We start from the raw sequence: 22,984 nt of genomic DNA, 5'->3' as shown, positions 1-22,984 counted from the left end.
CATCTGTGACTGCATCGAATCACAGTCATATTCACGAATTCATTATGGTTATCTAAATAGGAGTATATTATTTCATTCAATCTTGATATAAATCAACGATATCGTAAATAAGAAGACCTCCGAATATGTTTGCCGCAGATAGGATATCATTCTAATATTATGGACTATAGCTATTACTTTCTATTTCAAAACTAGCTCTTAAAGGCAGCTAATTTTATGGGATAGTCTAACTCTTAATTTACCGTTGTTCCTTAAAAATTTCTTCTAAAAAATTTTAATAATTTTGCAACAGATTAATATCTAAACGCTATGACGTAAGAGTTAATTAAATTTTGGCATGCAAACCCAACTTTACGCAGATGAGTAGTGCATCAAATAAGTTCATATAATATCCAAAAATTTAAATCCGTCAATGACGTAAGGTCGTATCATAACATAAAAGTATGCAATCTTTCACGACTGCTAAATCCCTATTACCAATCTACACAGTAGATCCTATCTATCAGCTAACAAAAACAAATTTGCAAAGGGAATTGATTGATGATAAAGAATTAGCAAATTTCTGCAGTGACTATGACAATAAAGTGCATAACAACGTCTATCATAGAATCCCATAACATATATAAAAATTTTATAAAAAAGATATTAGTATCAGCAAATTGCTCATAAGAACGATTGCAAGTCGTTAAAGTGATAATATTGATAATGTAATTCTTATACATAAAACTATTTATAAGTAGCGATTGTTACTGATAACCGATAGTTTGCAGCATCGATGAATTTACAGATATACAATATACATTTTAGTAAAATATACATTACAGGCAAACGTTTATATTGATATACTACTAGTACGGCATATCAATACATACCTAACATGATCCTTTTCAGAAGATACATCACATTGCATTTATAGTTTAGGTAGGGGAAACTTAAAATGGTATCTCATGTTATGTAATATGTCAATTAAATAACATTGATTTAAAAATAGATCAAAAATAATCTGCATGAGATGACAAAATATAGTCGTTATCATGCATCATATTTTTAATCACAAACGAAATTGCCATCGTTAATGACGTTCGAAATTGATAAATGAAACGCTTAAGAAGTAATCTGCTATTAGATATTATTTTACATAAAAATAGCTATTATTTGTCTTTTCTCTCCTATCAATGCTAAAATGTGCATTATCAGTTTCAACTTGGCATGTTTACGACACGAATAATTTTATTGCCCCTTTTAACGATAATCCTCTTGATAATTCTGACGCGAACATGCTTCTTTTTTCCACTAATCTCGTCAAAATTCCATAAACCTTTCTTTGAATGATAAAAATGGAAAAATTTTGGTGCTCGAATTCTTTCTACTTCTATTTGCTGCTGAAGGATTCTATAATATTAATTCGTGTAGAATACAACCATGTAAAAATGTCAAGGTGCATCACCGGAAAATTTTAAAAAGTTAAGTTTTGTAATCCCATCACGCATAATATCAAACTGACAATCTAAGTTAGCAATTGTACTATGATGAGGACTATGCGCTATTATTACCGATCTAGGGTTTCTGTATCTTCACCACCCCAGCCTTCACCAAAATCTTTAGTATTCATTCCTCCAATTCTGTCAAAGTCTGATTTATACATACCAAGTAGACCAAAACCTTCTGGCTCCCAAAATCCTATATAATGGAGAATATGATATCATTCTTTTTCAAATTTATGAGGCTACACGATGAAATATTTACTACCGTTTGGGCGGTCTGGTGATGCTCCACAGTTAAGTCGTAAAACTAAAGGTGCAAACGCCATTCTGCCCTTAATACAATGCTTTCGGATAGACTGGAAAAAATTAACAGGTATTTCCAAATGCAGATCCAGTGTTAAAACGATGCTGTTTGGATCCTACGATAATGTCAGAATTTCTGTATTATTTGCAAAGTATTATAGATATTGAATAGCTACATGTATAAATAGCTTTCTATACAAATACATGATTTACATCAATTGCGTCCAGCGCAGATTGAATAGCTGCTGTTTTTCTAAATTTTCCTTTCTTAGTAATAATTTGATACCTATTTATTTAATTGAAATAGTTTATCATGTCAGAAAACAAAAACAAAATACCCCTTTGCGGTGCTTAATTAATATCAACTACATGCATGACTGATTATATATAGCTGATGATATATGGTACATACTTTGGTAAAGGGCTTCGCTTTAGTGCTGTTTCTACATCAATGTCGTTGCTGTCATAGTCCACAATAATAAAATTCAAGTTGTTATCCTTTGTCGATGTGTAGATCTGATTTTTGAATCCAACCGGAGAGGAATAAATTAGAGTAAAGTTGTTGCATATAGAATGGTAACAAAATGACTGACATCTATTGTGACTTACATTTGAAACATCATCGAAAAAGTGTTGTAACCATCTGCCCTGGTTCTTAACTACATTTAAAACAGTTGAGAAATTGAACAAAAGATACAAGACTTACAATGATGATTTTCCTTTATACAAGGTTGATACTATAATTTCGTACAATATTCTAAACTTTTGCTAGCTATTAACAACAGAATCTGGTGTTTTACCGGTTATAATGACGTTAATATCAGCTGATTTATTCCAACGGAAATTTTCTGGATAACATAGCTGATACTGGTCTTTGACCTGATATACATATTTACTTAGGCGATGCACAACTTCTGTTAAAAATTGAAATAGTTTTATGTTAAGAATATTTACTAGCACTTATATATATCGTTAAATTTTTATTTTGAACAAATTAAATGAAATAAAAAGATCCAATTATACTATAATATCATCAATAAACAAGATTATTATTACCTTGTCCGTTTACATAGAGATCCTACAGAAGATTGAAACCAAAATTACACTGTTAGCTTTTAATTTTGCCAAAATAAATCAAGAAAGTAACAAGGCGATATGATACTAACCATTTCAATAAAGTAGCGATCGCCATTAACATTGTCGTGATTTTCTTCAATATTGATTATTTGCTTGAGTTTATATTTTCTAATATTTTGGTAAATATGTATAGTAGTGTTTACTAAATAGTAACGTAAAAACTTAAACTGATGGAAAATTTTTACTCACAATTTCCATTTCTTTTCGATAGCTTCCATGTATTTTTTCACGACTCTTTCTGCCGTCTAATAGAAATGAGGTACAATTATGAGCACTGAGTCAAAAGTTACTATAAAAGAGAAGAAATCATTTATAGTATAACATGTACTAACCGCCGGTACTAGTAAAGGGTTACCACTTGTGAAATAATCACCATTTCGAACAACAGTGTGATCATCAGGATAGACACTAGTATAATGTAACTAACAAATAAAATGATATTCGTCTTATTGATGATATGATAACTTCAATATTAACTTTATTCAAAATCTAATGACTGACATGATTGATGCCTTCATAACGTTTCAACTTCTTTTTAACCAAATAGCTTGGTTCATAGGGGCACGTTGGCAACACATGATCAAAGTCTCCATCAAAGACGAACGGAACTGTAGGTTGAATATTGGTTTGATATAAATTATTGATGATAATCCATTTATAAATATTATCTAAACCACATTGCATACTTGATTGGGGTTTATCTCGTGGATCAGTTATTCCTTCAGGAGATCTCTACAAAAAAATTTTGATATAAAATAGCAATCGTTAACCATTGAAAAGCATGCAATCTTCTCGACTGGGATTACAGTACAATAAATTTACCCCCAAAGATTGAGCGTGTAGTGGAATTGGATTCAGAAATTTAACATCTCCATCTTTAATTTTAAGATCGTCTATTTTACAGTTATTAAAGATGTGAGCGATTAGTAAAAATGGATAAAAATAATTTTTTCACTTGCCAAGAAATTTATAGCAACACAGTATTGACTTGTTCTACTTACCAACATACATGGATATATAATCTGAACTAATAATTCGATATGGTTTGTTGCTTCCATACTTTCTCCACTGCAAAAATAACATACAATCAAATGATATTGACTTATTGTAATCCAATTAAAAATCCTTACAAGTATTATTATTAATACATCACTCCATATCATACCGCAACTTGAATATGATCCTGGCCTTTGGCTTGCTTATGAAGTGCCTCAATAAAATAACGTTTGCCTTTAACAAGGCTACGTTAAGAAAGTCAGGAATAAATAATATTAATATCGCATGTAAAATTATTACTGCTTCTTCTTGAAATGAAATAAAAATCCAAATTAATCCCTTCGCTATATCGATATCATACTTGTGATTTTTACTCACTTTATTTTTCGTGATTGTTGCGGTTTATATTTATCAAATTGATATGGCTTGGTAAATAAACGAAGTTCATCCTTTAGATCCATATGAAGAAAATAAAATAGATTAATACCCACGTAATAAGTCCACAGTATAACGTGTTTAGGTATCATAAAGTGTTGTTAAAGTAATTTCTATCAAAATTCATTTCTAACCCTTCCTAGCGACGCTATTAATTTGACATTTTGCGGGTTTTCACCAGTACTTAACCATAATTCTCCAGTATCATCCGCTGAGATAGCAAATTGATAATCGCCTAATAATGTAGTATTAATACCAACATGGTCAATTGCATGTATAGGAGGACTATTAATGTATCGACATCGAGGTTTGACTATTGATTGTATCTTGCATTGACGTTATATAATTCTATTTAAATAAAAAATAATATGGACCTGTTTCGTTGGGATGAATATAGCCAAAGATTCTTTGACCGTACTCGGTTCCATTGGGTTGAATAGCAAAATTACTTAATACATATCGTTTCTATTGATTGACCAAGAAATACAAATAATTAAGTATTAAATCAAGCCAACTTTTTCTTGTAGAAGCATACAGGCAAGATACTATCGCGGTAATACGAATACAGTGAACTACGTCGATGTACTACTAGAGAAAGAAAGATTACATGTGGAAGATGTGGAAAGAGCGAATATTTTTTTAAGTCATCGACGGTAAATCCGCACAGATCCTTCCATACGTGAGCATTCAGTTTGCCCTATATATTCAAAATGATAATTGTGCAAAATATGGAAAGTACAGATGTAAGAAATAGTGTTAAACAATGAATTTATTCCTAATAACATAGCATACCTTAGTTCCTTGTGGTGTTGTACTTGGAAGTGGAGCTAGAGCATTATTGTTGAAAAAAAAGCACAATTGAATGATATTTTATTCCAAGTTATTAATTAATATTATAATATAGAGATAGAATACCATAGCTATTGTAATCACGTTAATTAAATTAGTACAAAAAATCTGTCTACCTGATTTAGTTTGTGGAGCTATTGTTGTTGGTGTTGTCTGCTATGATGAAAAAATTGAACCCAAAAAAATATTAAAGTATATTTTATTAATCTCTATATTGCATCGATGGAAAATCTCCTCTCAATTCTTCAAGATCGATGATGACTGTTATTTCTTTGGCATTATACAATTGGATTAATCTTTGATTTTAGATTATTGCAATGCTATAGTCATAGACGTAATGTCATCATTTATCAATAAAAAAAGTAATAAAACAACAACGGTGGTGTAACATCCCGTTGTTCAATTAATATTAAAGCATCATTTTTAGAGAGTAAGGGTTAGCGATATCGTTAGCAGAAAAGGTGAAATTATTTTATAAATGATTTCCAATTTTGAAGAAACAATTAGTATAGTATCTGTATTCTATAGAAATAGATGGACAGCATCATTTCCATTATTGTTAATGGATGACAGATTGAACTAGTTTCGATTTGATTTAAAAGTGTAATGATATTTAATGCGTCTATCGTTGTATGATCTATTCGTCTCTCCTGGTGAAATACGAAATAATGATTTGACAGCAATCATTTATATTGTGGCAGAATAAAGGACTTGAAGGTAGTGATTGTTGCTCATCCTCTAGCTGTTAATGTCGATTGTAGGTAGGCAATGAATACGTGTCCAACTTCAGTGATTGATAATATATAAAATATTTAAGAAAGCTACTGCAGTGGAGTATCCAATGGTCATCATCAGCCAGTCAATGTAACCAGTGTATGCAATCAGTTGAGCGTGAATAGTTTAAAGCGACGTTTTAATAGTCTCATTTTGGGGGATCCTTCGTAACTCATTATTTTAGAATTTAGTATGTATCTCAATTTCATTTTTAGTTCTAATAAATTCAGCTGTCGTCTATTTCGGTCATTTTTTTAGTATTTAACAAAGATACATCAGTTGACAACTATAGATCGAGAACTGGTTTGAATTGGATACATTACTATGTTACAAGATAGCATAGCTACTAATTATAACTCATTCAACATGTAAAGACGTTGAATAATTCTAAAATAAAATTGAATTGTAAATTGTGATTAAATTGTCATCTATGACAAGTTTCTATTATACCGTTCTAAAGATTGTAGATCGATCTTTCACTTGAGCGTAAAAAGTAATATTAATCCATGTTGATGAATAAAATTGGGATATAAATGTTATGATAATTGTTTACTAAAAGGTTAGCCTCATTCTAAGTCGATCATTGTCGTGAAACGTAATCATCAATGCAAGATGATCAAGTAAAAAAAAATTTCACCAAACGAGCTAGTCACCATGTTAATATTGGCGTTATGCGCATAATTTGGGCTGGTAAAAATGAGAAGTATGCAAAATACGTGTACTGAAATAGAGTCTGGAAGTTCTGTCAGGATTGTAATGATTTCAAAAGAAATCTAGATTACTTTCCGGATATTGTAGAAAATGGCTGGCCTTGCAGTCTCGTGAGGGTTTAACTGAAATGAATACATGTAGTGTATCATTTCAATCGCTTGATGAGAGATATTGACACAACCATGGATGCATCTAAATTAGTGATGATGAATTTCGTATCTAGTATTTTAGTTCGATAGCGATCAGATCTCAAATCGATCGATGAAAGCATAGAGAAAGAGTAAGATGAAATAGAATTCAGACTAAAATGAGTCCATCTAAAATTGCATATCGATGTTTACATTATGTCGGCTATTTAAACGTTTTATTAGAGAGTAAGTTGAATTAGAATTCAGACTAAAATGAGTCCATCTAAAATTGCATATCGATGTTGACATTATGTCGGCCATTTAAACGTTTTATTGGATAACAAGACGAATTTGAAAATCATGAATCTATTTGAAATTTCATCGACGAGTGCACTATATCGGCTTTTGTAATGCATTATTAAATATGACGATGAAAATAAAAGCAAAAATAATACAGCTGAAATTTTATCGATTAGAGCGCTGTATCGGCTTTTATGATGGATGATTGGATATGATGAATTTAACGAACAAAATTGGTACACCTAAAATTTCATCAATAAATGCACTCAATCGGCTATTGCAATGCATTCTAATTATTGGATAGGATGATGAATTTGAAGAGCAAATGAACATGTCTGACTTATTGGATTGACGAAAGCGATATGGTCATGATTGACATGAATTAACTAGTGTGATGATGATCCATTTCTAATAAGAAAATGGCGTACATTTCAAATTTTATCGACTGCTATGATATCGCGTCCCTTTCTATCCATTAATAAAGTAGGATGGTGAATTTTAAGAATAAAATGAATACGTGGTAAATCGCATGGACTATTTTCAAGAATAAATTTGATACTGTATATCTACAGTTGTATCCCTTACAGCCTTATCTCGGCCGTTTAGGTATAGTATAATTATTGAGTGTCGATAGGGAATTTCTGATGTGATATTTATTTTAGAGTAATAACTTCAGTCAATGGATATGGCAGTAAAAATAACAGTAAGCTAAAGGATAAATCTAATTAAGAAGAATAACAGCAACAATAACAACTTCAATCATTTTAATACAGTAGTTTCAATCTACAATCCTCACCGATTTACTTGGCGTTGTAGTAGGCGAATCGACAATGATCGATCGCTGTTTAATTTGTATATCGGCAGGTTTTCTGTTAATGACGATGTTGTTTTCCAATGGAGCTAATCAAACATTGTAAAAAAAATAATTATCAATATTATTATTGACTCTTTAAACATTTTATTCATGATTACACTATGCACTTTGGCTAAGAACGATATTATCTTGCAAGCGCTTTTTCTTCACTCTCTCTCACTCTTATTGCATTTTTTGGACTCAAAGAGTAATCGCGATTGATGTAGACGAATAGTAAAGTACTCGTCTATATCAAAGGCTGTCGTTGATATATTAGTGTACAGCAGAATATTTCATTAATAATGCGCAAGATAATTTATTTCTGAATAACAACAGCACTGATGTCCATGACAGTACTGGAAATCCATTAATTAAGGTAAGAGAGAAAATAGATCTGATCCATGTCTAACTAGGGATGCTCTACTGACATGGGCAAGGATAAAGAGAGCATTAAAGTACAGCATAAGCCAACAATGATGACATCATTGTTGGCTGACCACCGGCCAAAAAATTCAAGGTAGATGGAAAGGAAAAAAATCAGACGGAAAAATCATTTACTACCCTACAGTATGAAGGTGAATAGAATTGAATATCCTTGAGCGTTGTCATTGAAGAGTGTATGTTGATGTTGTGGGTTAAGAGCAAGGGCTATAGTCAGAAAGTCATGGTTAGCCAATATCTGTAAAATGATTTAGTAGAAAAAGAGGGCACAATTTTCTGACTACTTTTGACGGAAAGGAATGACAGTAGGCACTGGTTATTTCATCGCTGGTGTAGTCCGATTCAATGTTATCAGGATGATATAGCGTGGATAATTGATGGGAGTATTGGTCACCGAGATAGAAATAATCGTATCATTTAATGAATCCAATGTCATTTTGTCCACTTGTCCATGAGCAAGAAAAGAAAGAAAACCCTAACATTATTTCCTTGGCGTTTCTTGACGATGATGGGAAAGAATGAAAAGGGGTTGTCCAATCTTTCTCATAACTGTATTCTCCTATAACGTTCTCCTCCTCATGTAACAACAAGCAAAAGCGAATGATTGTAAAAACATGGACATGATTTTCCTCCTACTTCTTGATGAAGCTAGAAAGGAATGTGAGTGAGAGAGAAATGGCCGTCTCATTTATTGTACTATGGAACAGTATTCTCTTATGGAACGTGATCATGGTAATGTTCAACAAGATACTGTAGAAATTATTTTCTTATGCCATTTATCCCATGAAATTGGTCTAGTTATTTGTACACTCGTATGCAAGAAAGGAAGAGAAAAGAAGAATATCATTTTCTTTCTATTTTGATGATGATTTCAAGCAATGCGAAAGGGAAGTGGTTGTTTAATGTTATTGGCATCAAACGGTACGATAGCAGGGAAAAGCCAGTACAGTATCTGGCAAAGAGATGGAAACGATCGAATCGTCTTCTTTATCCAATGTCATGCATTTGGCTCTAGTCTTATTTAAACAAGACAAACAAAAAGATCCTTTCCCCACTCTTTGTGGAGAATGATGATGGATAGAACTAGCAATGAGAAAGAGTTATGCCATTTTGCCTAGACTGTCTTCTGCTATCCCGTTATCATAAATACTACGAGTAAATATCGACCTTGCGAAGTCATTGCATGAAGAAGCAAGTATCCATTGGTTCAGAATAATATGGAAAGAATCCTACTGTATCATGGTATTTATCCAAAGTTGTCTATGTATTTCTATACTGTTATCCCAAAGAAGAAGAATCAAAATATCCTTTCCCTTGTATTTCTTGATGATGATGATGATGATAGAAAGTAATACAGTAGAAATGAGAAGTCATGATCTGATTTTGCCAGGACTACGCGCCGGCCGGCATTCTCCTGTAACGTTATCCACATTCTATTTGGTAAATGTATCCATTTAGTCAAGGAGATAGGAATGATGGTATGATCGTATGGATTTGTTGTTATGTACTGTCTGTGGATACTGCTATCGCAATAAAGTCCAACAAGGACATGATTTCCCTTGTCATGGTTGATAGAATGATGATGAGAATGGAAGGAATAGGAAGGAAAAGTAGAGTCCTCTTGGCTAGACTGGTCTTGTCTCTTATTGGAAGATGATGACGATGATTGAATCAGGAGAAGCAAGTATTTTATGTCCAAGGATGGAAAGTATGGTATTGTATTGTCGATCAAGACGGACTGTTGTATTTTAACCTACCTTTGACAGCCAATGAATTTTGGCCAGCTTGAAATGCAGTTAAGATTAGGCAAGCAATAGTGACGACTAAAGTTAAAGCAATGACTTTCTTCAAGGAAATTTTACGTGGCATCGTCGATCGATGATGACTTGCAACTTGGGTCTTGTTCAACTCAATGGATTGGCGTGGCTATTCAATGGATGACCACTACTGTACAACAACGTCCAATAATTGCCTATCCACTTGCCTTCTCGGTAGTATACAGTAGTGGAGAGGAGAAAGACGCTTGTAAATCACCTTTAAAAAGCAAGCGATGAAAAAGAACCACTACTACAACTACTATGGCCGGCCGACAGCAAACACGTTGGTTGCTTTTTCTCCTTCTTGTTGATGGATAAACACTGGGCAACCACTGACTGACAGACTGACTGACTACTCGTTCCTTCTGACAGCCAGCTGACTGAAGGCCTTGAGGGCGTAGAGGAGAACAATGGGGGGGGGGATGACTCCGCCTTGATGACGTCGATGGTCGAGTACGCTGGACTACAGTACGTACTGTAGGTAGGTATTCTAGCAGGACAGTAGTGCAGTAAGTTGCTCAATTAACCTCATTTTAATTCATTAAATTAAAAAGCCAAGTTATTCAGCTTTATATTCGTATAATTTTGATTACATTTTGATTCACTCTCGTGATTTTAGGGCACCTTAAAGTACTCTGATTCGAACTGGTTCACACTGTACTTTACACTACAGTAACAGACCCTCTACAGTATTCACGATAGTCTGTTTGTCTGTCTGTCTGTTATGGACAGCACAGGGTCTACAGTCTACTGTACTGTGTCCGCCGCCTTGGTCTCTGAGCGGTGTAGTCTAATCCCATCCATTCGAGATTGTTTTAGGATGGACGTGGACAGCTCCTTATTAGGGGCTCACTTTCTACAATAAGAGACCCATGTCTACAGCAAAATGCATCACGATGGGTCTTTTTTCAGCATTTTGCTTCTACTTTTGACCATTCCAATACTGCGTAACCAAGAAAAGCGGATTCCATTCTACAGTGTACAGTAACCCCGTCAGAATGCATCGTTGTACTGTACTGTACTGTAATCCCATACATTCGATATTGCAATTTTGGCACCAATTTGCAACAAAATTCATCGCAAATGCATGGTTTTAACAGGCGCAGATAACTCCTTATTGGGGGCATACTTTCTACAATAAGAGACCTACTGTATGCCTACAGCAAGATGCATCTCGATGGGTCTTTTTTCAGGGTTTTGCTTCTACTTTTGACCATTCCAATACTGTACAGTATAACCAAGAAAAGCGGATCCCATTCTACAGTGTACAGTAGCCCCAGCCACAATGCATCGTTGTACTGTACTGTATGTACTGTAATCCCATACAGTACTGTACATTCGATATTGCTATTTTGGCACCAATTTGCAACAAAATTCATCGCAAATGCATGGTTTTAACTGGTGCGAATAGCTCCTTATTGAGGGCTCATTTTCTACAATAAGAGACCTATGTGTACAGCAAAACGCATCATGATAGGTCTTTCTTTCAGCATTTTACTTCTAGTTTTTACCAGTCAAACATATCCAAGAAAACAATTTCCATTCTACAGTGTACAGTACTGTACAGTACTGTAGCCCCAGTCAGAATGCATCCAACTCGATGTACTGATATCAAGCCTGCAAGCGACTGTCAACGCATAGGCAATGGAGGCATGGACTTGCAGAGGTATCTAAAAAAAGTCCATGGTAAAGACCGCCTGCATGCCCTTGCGATCCATTGTCGGCTCAAACCCAGTACTCTACTGTAAATGTACCATTCCCTGTAGAATGAAGGCTAAAAATGCTATTCTGCAGTGTACCATTGTCCATTCATTCATCATGCAGTCAATGCTAATAGTCTGGATCGATAGCGATCGGTATGGCATCAGCTACTAGTGAAGAAGGATCCCATCAAACGACTTAAGTCAGTACGCTCGTGGTGGTTTTCACTTTCCATTTGGACATAATGTCCAGTACCAAGATGAGGATCAATATTCATAAACAGCAATAACAGTCCAAGAGGCTTGACGGCATCCAACCGCGCACTGCAGCGGCCGTCTACTCCACCAATTTGAGACATCCCCTGGCTCGCTGCCTCATTGCCATCACCATTGCTCTGCATACTGTACTATACTGTACACTGTACAGTATACTACAATACGGACACTAACCAAACAGTAAAGGGCGTTCCCAATCGATAGAGTAAATAGACACCGACTGAATTACGATCAATCAGTCTAACAGTCAATAGTGATTAGGAAAAACAATTCCAGTCTGCTTACTCAATGTATCCTTACTCATAAGACAAACTTTTCCACTCTTTTACAAGCAAGTTACTGTCAAAGAACGATGAAATTGTACGTTAGTGCTATACCGTTGAAGAGTAGACTACAAGTGTTGTTTCACAGATGTACGTGGACATTTTCCAAGACCAACAAAAAGACGCTGAAAGGAAGCACTAATATTATCCTCGCATTACATCTACAACCTACGGATTTCATCCTAGTTTATGATAATCTAGGTTAAGGTACACTAGGCAGCGTTGATCCACAATATATACTGTACTATAGACAAATCAATCATCACCATAAGCATAGTAATGAATAATAAATTGGAACTTGATACCAACAAATTCCACAACTGACATCGAAATTTTAGCTACGTAAACAGGGTCTACTAAAAGAAAAAAAGAAGATACAAATCTAGTTTTACATAGTTATGTATTACATCAAATCAAAATCAACATAGAATTATGCATTATGAACATTGACATCGGCTCTTTTGATTGACTATTTGCATTCTATAATTAATCTGTCCTTGCATTTTAAAAGTTAGAATCTGTCATGATTAGATTATTTATTACCTTATTATGTTGCTCGATGTATGGCGGAGCATAGGCTTTTAAAAGACAATTCCAAGTGAAGCAATTCAGTATTTACTCAGCCCATTTGACGTTTACATAGACTTTAATTCTATAGAGCAAGAGCATCATTATACAGCAAAAAACCTATTGGATATTATTATTCAGCAATGTTAGTAAGAAAAATATGCAATTCAGGTTCAACATTGGATGGTATTGTACAGTGTATACGTGTATATAGACGCATGTAAGTTATGGACATATACTATACATCAAACAAACTACGCTAGAACGAACGAATGCAGCATTAATATCAACGACGGGAAATGCAATATCTACACTCACAAATGTCTCTTGTTGCTAATGGACTTATCAGTATAATAACAACGAAACCAATAATTTACCAACAATTTGTCCTTTTAGCGAGTTAGTACACCACGTAAGATGTAGTCCAACATATTACTTCCACGGACTACTAAGAGAATTTTTTGAGTAGTTCCTGTTATTTATTTATTTCAAAGTTGCATGTTTGTTCTCGATAATCGACTTGTGAATTCAAAAGAAACACTTATTGTAACTTTTATGGTGTGATGATTATAATTAAATTAACAAGACGAGCGCTGCACATGTATGAAATGACGATTATTAATGCACGTAAAATGATATAAAGGTGTACACTCCCACTGTCCATGACAATTCAATAAATTAGATTGAATAGCGTAATATGACTAATTGGAAAATTAAAATCAGGACGACCAATATAAATTTACCCAATGAAATATTTCATTTGCCTCCCTTCACTTTCATCTAGTTTACTAGAGTAACAATAAAAAGACTATGCTGCATCGTAACCTTTTGTCTACAACACTCTTCCGATATCAATTTCAAATTTCAACGTTAGGATAAATTAAACTTTTGCCTCCCTTCACTTTCATCTAGCTTACTAGAGTAACAATAAAAAGACTATGCTGCATCGTAGCCTTTTTCTACTGTACAAAGTCCTACAATAGTATCATTTTTCAATTTCAACTACAAGGCAAATAATCTCTAACGTCTTCATTCAATTGGCACAAATTGTAGCAAGGTAATTTTATTCTTATCTATAATCAATATTATCAATACTTCAACAAGAATACCTATTCAACTTAGTGTGCATAACATTGAACAAAAATTTTAAATGAATAACGTCATTGCATAACAAAATATATATTTACAAGATTATTTACAACATGCAAATACGTATGGTACTTGACGGTCAATTATAAATACTTTCATATTTCTTAGTATCCAATACAGTTTTACATTATGTACTTGTGGCTATTGCAGTCGCTTTAGAGTAAATCCATAATATATATGCATAATGAAATACGCCATACAATGCATAACGTATTTCTAAACTAAATCTAACCAAAGTTTTCATCAACGAAACGTTCAACGATATCCAGATTAGTTTCACTAGCAGTTATAACTAAAAGTATTTTTTACACCTGCACTAGCACCGTAAACGCAATTCATATACTAATACACAAGTAACTGCGCTGATAACAACATTAATTTCTTGGTAACAGGGTAATATAGTGTAATTGTCTCAGAGCTAAAAGTAAATGAAAACTAACATTTTATGAGCTTTAAAATAGTCTTGCAAAAAATACATAGCGATAAGAGTAGATAGTCTGCATCTAAAGTAAGGCAAAGAGATAGTATATACAACAAAGTATTAATGGTCATGTAAAAATGGACACAAATTTTACCATATCCGTCCACATACTACATCATTCTAAAGTCATATAAAATGAATTCATATTTTAAATTATGTGTTTTAACGTTCAGTTGTGATATGGATGGCTAACGAACGCAAGGTGCAGTCTAACGATTATAAACGAAGGGATCTTGGTTTACAATTTTCCTGTAAAAACTGCTTAGCTTGTTCCGTAATCAATTTCTGATCTGGAGTTTGTCCGTATACGACAGCCTCCCAAGCAATACTAGGCAAAGCATTCATCTGTTCGTATAAAATACAGGCGCAATCAATTAGACTTATAACAACGCTTACTTACTGGTAGCTAGCAAGAAACAAAAAAGACATTACCTTTCCACACGGCTTTATTGGCGTTTCTTGTTGCATTTTACCTTTAACAAAGTTACATCCGTCTTGGGATTTCTACAGATAAATCAAAGATGATCATCTCTCTATTCCTGTTTATCAGAATACCTCAGTTACCACAATAAAATACATACAATACTATACTTACCGTCTGTGACAAGCCTGGTATTATAAAGCTTGAGGATGAACTAGTATTGGCTTCGTTTGCGTTTGAATTTCGATCTTGTGTTATCAATGAGAAATCAATAATCTCGTCCTATTATACAATTATTGTGAGTCCTTCCATCAATCAATTTGCAGTAGAACAACACGTGGATATTAAAAGTAAAAAAAACTTAAAATAATGAATAATAGCTAAGCCGATGGGCATGCTAAATATCTTAGAATCCATGCAGGTATCAAAGTAATTATAAGATCCGACATCTAGTAGTGCCTAGGAACATGAAATTTTACCAAATCCTCTAGCTGACTGGATGTTGCTGAGTTCTTATTGCTTGTACGCGATTTTGATTCTTGCTTTGGAGGAGATTTGAATAACCTGACGCATAGGGCTTTGTCAAATTTCTTACACATATTATCATTTCCAGGAGTTCTTATCAACTTTCTAACACTGCGTGTTTTTTTGCTCGTTATTAACGGAGAATCCATAGCAAATGCAGCTGAGGCATCATTTAAGATCAAGTCATTAAAATCATCAATAAAGCTACCATTGCCAGGGGTCTGAAAATGTTGGCAAAGATACACTGATCAATTCATATTTAAAGTCACTCCAAATTATTTATAGCGAAATTGATGATTACCAATTTCTCAACTTTGCCCCCTTGCTGTTCCAGCTGACGAAATGAAGTCTTGAAAGGAGTTGGCGTCCGAGGCGCAGCATCAAGCAGTGATTTTATTAGAACTGGCGTTTCTAGTCTGCCATCTCTAGTATCAGTATACTCAATACCACTTAGCTGGGAGGAATTTACCGGAGTGGAAGCATTCAGAAAAACTATAAAAAAGAATTGTTTTTATACAGACTTAGTACTCTACTGACAATATCATACTTTATTTTATATCAATAAGTTGTTCATAATACAGTACAGTAATACTAATCTTGTTCATTATTATTATTAATACCTGCAGAAGAATCCAACGCATGGCTATCATAATTTTTTGATAACGTATCTGGGCTGTTTAAAAATTGTGACGGAGAAAAGGGCAAAGACTTTATCGGAGTACTCTTAAGAGGCGTCGCAAATGAAATATCATTCCTTCCTTTAGCACTAATAATGGATGAATTTTGTTCCAGAGATAGGTTTGTCCTGTCTGAGAGAGCTGATCGCTGTAAGTGACGTTAAGGTTGATACAATATTGATATCAATATGTTAACCGAATTCGACAATATAGCTAACAATTATCACCTCAGTATAGTATATGAATAAAGTCAACTTGGTCAGTAAAAAATAAAATTCGAGTTGTAATGCATTGCTACTACTCTATTGAGAAGTATTCACTTTTTTTATTAGGATAAGACTGTGATAGTACGGATACATGCTTCTTTCTCTTCGCTCTTCGTAAAATTCGAGGTGTCGTAAATCGTGATATTACCGGTGATGACATTGGGATGAGCCTAGACATAGTCAATCTGTTAATAAATCACGAAAACGATTACAGATGACGAACAGATCTTATAATTGGAAAATACGTTACCCAGGTGGACTTTGAAGGCCTGCTAGTAAATGTCCGTTAAATCTAAATTCTAAATAAGCAAGAAAATAATATTTACGAAAGCTAGTATTTTAATACAAATCATGGCAGTAGATTATGTCTTAATTCTTATTATACCAACCCGTAGCACCAGGGGAATTCAACTTCGCCATATTAAAAGGGGATGCTTTCCTTTTTGATAGTTTTCTCTTTTCAGACGAATAAGGCGTGCTTACGCCAAAGCAATCGAAAGCATTAATATCCCATCCAGAAGCATCAATATCAAATAAAACTTCATTATGAAGGTCTGACGGTAGGCCTGTTAATATCATCATTAGACGATAAAATTTTTAGTCCATTAAATAGTCAGGTCATCATCGCAATACATGTTTCACAGACAATGAAATGTTTGAAGTGGATAAAATTTATACCTTTAAAAGGAGACAACATATCTGCTAAATCAACATTTTCTTCGCCAACAAGTTGCTGTGAAGGTCTAACAGGAGTTACACTACCAATCGGTTGTAATGGGTGCGGCTGTTTATTGCTGGATGACGAATTATTACTCACAGTCTGTACGTTATAAATTTGACTTGTATTTTCTTTATCAGGACCATTTCCGATTATCGTAACTTTTTTGTAAGGTTTACTCATTTCTACAATCAAGAAATAAAATTTCGAAAGGAATTAGTCTCATACTATGTATAAATAACTTTATAAATGGAATACTATCAATGTAACCTTTTCGATAATGTTTCTGTTGTTCAGCAGTTGATTGCATCGATGTGTCAAACTATATACCACATAAGCAATAGTAGATATTCACATATACATGGGCAGATAGACGGAAATATCAATTCATTAATACTGTATATAATGTACATATAATTTAGCAACAATTTTTTAAAATTCGAAGCCATTGTCATCAACATCACACGGCATTGGCCAGTATAAACTTAGACGATTGCTATCAAGTATTGCTTTCAAAGCAAGACACAAAAATTACGATGTACAGTATACAGTACTGTGCTGTATTTTACTCACAATATGGGTTCGATTAGAATTTCTCTGGCTACCGTGACGGCGTATTAGTGCATCTCTTGATCTCTGTTCGTATACATGGATCTTTCTTTTCATCGACGAATTCCAGTGATTCTTGATAGCATTATCAGTTCTAAAAGTTGTACACGAAGCCGAATGAATTGATCAGTAATAAATTTCCATACCCATCATAAAAAAAAAAAACTATAAGAATTGTGTCCATCATATACAGTACTCGTATACGTATATACGATTATAGTGCATGATGTTTTATTGGCGCTAATCTCAAAACTAATTTTAACATAATTTTTAACCTTCCAGGGAGTAATTTTGCAATTTCTGCCCAACGATTTCCTAACTTTTTATGCGATTCGTATATAATTTGATCTTCTTCTTGAGTCCAAGCCGATTTCTTTATGTCAGGATTAAGGTGATTGTGCCATCTAGTAATATATGTATAGCATAAGACATCGTTACAACCTATATGCACCATAATAGTATAGAAATGGTATGTCGGCGATGATCCTATCTCTAGTAAATATACCTTTCTCGACATTGCTTTCCAATTCTTCCCTGCAACTTTTCTGCTATTAACGACCAACGTTTAGGACCATACTGATGTACAAGTTGTACGATCTTTTCGTCTTCCTAATGAGAGTATGAAAGTGAGTTACTATAGTATGTCACTGTAGCAGTTTACAAAATTATTATCAATATTCTTAAACTTGCTGCAAGTAATATATACGAGCGTATGCTTACTTCCTTCGTCCATGGTCCTTTAATAAGTTCAGGATTAAGAACTTTTTGCCAGCGATGCTGACATTGCAATTCCGATCTATCAGTAAAATTATCAGCCACAGATCGCCAATTGTCTTTATGTACGTGAACGTATCGTTTCAACTTTTCATCCTTTAGCATTAGTATTATAATTTAGAGTGACATTTATGGAAGCAAAAATACGATTGAAAGCTGATTACGTTACAGAATCTATAAATTTGTTGTCATTGGTGAAACAAACCAGAATTCTTAAAAATAAATACGAATAAGAATGCATATGATCAAGATGGAATACGAGTAAGCAAACAATCGTTATGCAGCATGTATCTGTTTCCCTCTATGATATCGAGATACAAGCTGACTCCAAGTTACAATTCTGTATTAGTAATCAACTCTATTAGTATACTTTATTTAAGTATAATTAATTTAATACATAAGGCGGACTTACTTCTTCTTTAGTCCATCGCGTCTTATTCTTGCACTTCTTGCGACACGAGTCATCGGGTAATGAAGCAGACGAATTAAACGTGCCATCGTCATCATCTTCGTCTCCACTGCCACAGCTACTTCTAAACATGATAAAAACCCCCAAAATGGCGTTAGTATTGGCTTTGGTACATACAGTAAAGAAAGATTTAATGACGTATTCGTATACTGTTGCACTATCGATACGCGTATAAGAATGTAGATAACAATTATTATAATTATCTTTTCATGTAACTGTGTTATACGTGATCAAAAATGGTGATCAACGTAGCATCGTACAGTATACAGGACAAGCGATAAGGCTAATGGCGAGGTAGATCGACTGCGCTATATTATATTGAGAAAGCTGTTCAATACACATTTATGCTCGCAAGGTAAACATATCAGCATCAACTTTTGTTTATCGTCTTCGATTCCAATTCTACAGTCATTTTCCGATCGAAATTTCTGCAGAGTATTATTAGAAACGTTAATAGAGCTGTATCTAAGAAAGTTCTATTTAATGATTTACGCAAATCATATCTATTACTATCATATCAAGGGAAATTAGTTGGCAATTATACATCCTTCAGATACGTAAATTCTGGGCAAGCACAGACATTGTCATAAAATATTGATATTGACTATATTATATGTCGAAGAGTATGCTTGTCAGCAAACTAGTGTAACAAAAATCATGGTAAGCATTTTGCAGGAGCGGTTGCATAATTATAAAATCATTGGGAAATATCATCAAGAATTGGCGGTGCATAGTCGGTGCAAACAACTCCACAAAATTAGTAATTTTAACACTTTGTCAGTTGATCAACAAAATGAGAATTCAAGTGCGAACCAAATGTCAAAAACTACAAGGGATTGTGCTCATTCTAAAATAACTATCGCATTTTCTTCTAGCACACTATTAACATGGCGATCTATTTTTATTTAGCAACATCAGAAAGTTTCAGAGATGACCCGCAACCGTACTATGGAGTAGGATTAAAATTGAGCAAACTACAGGTCAACATTTCGCTACATAAGCATGGTAAAAATCTTGGATGGTTGCATGAAGAGTGAATGATGAGTAAAGATCAGTCATTATGAATATCAAATAAGATCGGAATTATCCAAAATAGAGTGCTCCCACCGCATGGCCTTCATATGAAATCGATAGTGTAGATTCTGTGAATACTCTCAAGGACTTTGAAAAATCAAATTCTAAGATTTCTTTTTCGATTTTTAGAAAATCCCTGCCATAACTACTACGTCCATTAAAAGATGATCAAGTGATCAATTTTAGGAATAACTATAGCCCTGTATGAGAGGAAATACTAGGAAGAAAATAAACTGATCATCTCTAGCATGAGAAAGATGGCTAGATGGGAGGAAAGGCTGATGACCACATCATCGTCATCAATGAAATGCTGTAAATTGATCCATAGTAATGGAATGGAATAAGATGGAAGAAAATAGTGACAACCCTATACTATGTTGATGATCACATGGTCAATTTCAGAAACTCGTCCATGGTCTGAGCTGCAGTACCGGTCATGAAATAAATAAAACTTCCAATAATAATGTGTTTAAAGAACCGGATGGAAGAAAATACTGATCACTGCATCAGTAATGTGTTGAATGATGACATGTTCAATTTCAGGACTAAATTGCTGCCAATGAAATGATCGAATCAGTTTTACTCTTTGCAAGGCAGGGTAAAGGATACGATAACTCAAAAATTTCTACAGCGGGTGAATATGTTGACACTGACTTATCACGGTATGAGCTATGAACTAACTTGGTTGTTAGTCCGCTCGCTGTTTATTCATCAACTCGTCATTTTTAACAAATACATCACTGAATGTCAAGGAGCGAATAAAAATGTAAGAGCATTTTAATTTCGCTTTGAAGGAAAGAGCATTGCTATACCATAGAGCACCCACAATGTGTAAGCTAGTGAAAGACAAGGAGTGGAATAAAATTGTTTGATCCCTGTCCAATTAGTCACACCTTGATTGAAAGAACATCCTTGACCATGAAAAGTCAAGTCAAGGAAAGAAGAAGAAATAGACTATTCTTTTTGACACTAACAAGTTGCAGTTTAACAATATGATGTGGGTAAAATAGGCGCAATCATTAGAAATAACATTGTCTATGTTCCAATTTCAAAACGCCATTTTTTCACTGAGCTACTACAACGCATTATGCATGCTATCTCAAGGAGCTTACTGAGTCGATGGAGAGACAGTGAAAAATGGGATTTTTGAATTGGAAAAAAAAAATAGAGAGAGACAAGATTAGGTCATGATTGACTTTCAACTTACCCAAGGGAATGAAGAGTATCCATAGCAAAGAGATTAACTAGGATAAGTAGGAATAAAGTAAATGCAAATTATTCAAAGGAAGTCCAGTGTAGGAAGAGAAGATTACGCAAGAGGCAAGCAAAAAGTTCTTAGACGCAATCGATGTCTCAAATTGATAGAGAAATGACTACAGTGTAGTGAAAATGGCGCGTACCGCGTCGAGCACACCAGGTAGTAAGAGAGCCAAGAGAAAATGGAGGGGAACCACTGGTGCGATGGTGTGTAATGACCACAAGACAGTAGGCCTAGCGTCAGCTCAAGCGCGTACGTTGTACCGTCGTACGTACACTCGTATCGGACAATAGATGAGCACGTCAGCGCGTTCCACTCATGCACACTCATGTGACGCAGATTGACTTGCTCAAAGTGTTGAAAACACTGAAGCAATAGGCAACAGCTTGACTGCAGCATTTCTTCAAAGCGCAAAATTACTGTACAGTATTGTAGCAGGGGCTTGTAGTTAATAAATGGATACTAGGAGCGAGTAAAAAAATGCCAGAATAACATTTTTTTTAGTAGCTTTTGATAAATTACTTTTACTTAGCTAAACGATCAGCTCCATTTTATGCCATCTCTCTTTACCTTCTATTACTAAACGTCAGAAAAATAATTCCAGGCATACTACTGTACAGTATTTGACTATTTCGATAAAGTACATGGTGGGAGTTTGGACTATCTCGTTTCAATGAGTATCAAAATATGAAAATGGCATGTCTAATCATCCTGCTCCATTTTAATTTTATTTTATATAAGCAGTGAGCATTGGAGAATAATCATTGAATACGAATAGAGACAAAGCTCAGGGTACTGTATCCTTCATTTTTTTTTCCTCTTAAATCATTGCCTGTAATCATAACTATACAGTAAAAACGCAGCGATTCAATAACCGAGCTTTCCAACTTTACTGCGTCAATTTTCCTCAACTTTCATTGATACAGTACTAATATCGACAATAAATACAAGTATTAAACTGTTGATTACGGCATACACCATAGACAGACTCTATAGAACTTTGGCTAAATGAATGTCAGAAGAATGCCAACTGTTTGGTGTTGATATTTTCGTCTTGACTCCGATTCCGCCATAGCAACAAAACGAAGCGACTACAACCTCTTATTTTTCTGAATTGGCGTGCAAATTTTTTTTCATTGACAGATTTGGCCGTTATCCCACTTAAAAATACCGCCAAACGAGCTTCATTGTTATTGGTAGTTCGCTTTCAGTGATCTTCTCTGATTGGTGGGCGCGTATTTTAAACATCTGATTGTAAAGTTTTATCTACAGTACGTACTGTACACTGACTACACTGTCCGCTAGTACAGTACAGTACAGCGTACTGTATACTGTACTGTCGTCACAGTGTTCGCTATACTCAGTGTACTGTACTGCTCAGTACTGTACATTGTAAAGTTCTATCTACAGTACGTACTGTACACTGACTACACTGTCCGCTAGTACAGTACTGTACACTGTACAGTACA

General features: G+C 34.4%; 2 protein-coding genes across 2 annotated transcripts; both read right to left on the bottom strand.

Moving 5' to 3' along the window:
• Positions 1–1,199: 1,199 nt before the first annotated feature.
• TRIADDRAFT_29737 (uncharacterized protein) lies at positions 1,200–2,447 on the bottom strand (the record flags this gene model as incomplete). The annotated part of the gene is made up of 6 exons (XM_002115451.1): positions 1,200–1,392; positions 1,554–1,680; positions 1,747–1,903; positions 2,001–2,073; positions 2,200–2,303; positions 2,397–2,447. Coding segments are annotated over 6 exons (705 nt in total), but the record flags the coding sequence as incomplete, so codon positions are not given.
• A 15,535-nt stretch (positions 2,448–17,982) lies between these two features.
• On the bottom strand, positions 17,983–19,150 carry TRIADDRAFT_17350 (uncharacterized protein; the record flags this gene model as incomplete). The annotated part of the gene is made up of 5 exons (XM_002115450.1): positions 17,983–18,034; positions 18,216–18,344; positions 18,446–18,549; positions 18,661–18,810; positions 19,127–19,150. Coding segments are annotated over 5 exons (459 nt in total), but the record flags the coding sequence as incomplete, so codon positions are not given.
• Between the last annotated feature and the right edge of the window lie 3,834 nt (positions 19,151–22,984).

The sequence above is a fragment of the Trichoplax adhaerens genome, genomic scaffold, assembly GCF_000150275.1.
Source record: "Trichoplax adhaerens TRIADscaffold_11 genomic scaffold, whole genome shotgun sequence".
NCBI classification, from domain to species: domain Eukaryota; kingdom Metazoa; phylum Placozoa; class Uniplacotomia; order Trichoplacea; family Trichoplacidae; genus Trichoplax; species Trichoplax adhaerens.
The sequence above is the reverse complement of the archived record's forward strand: the minus strand, read 5'-3'. Positions and strand labels throughout refer to the sequence as shown.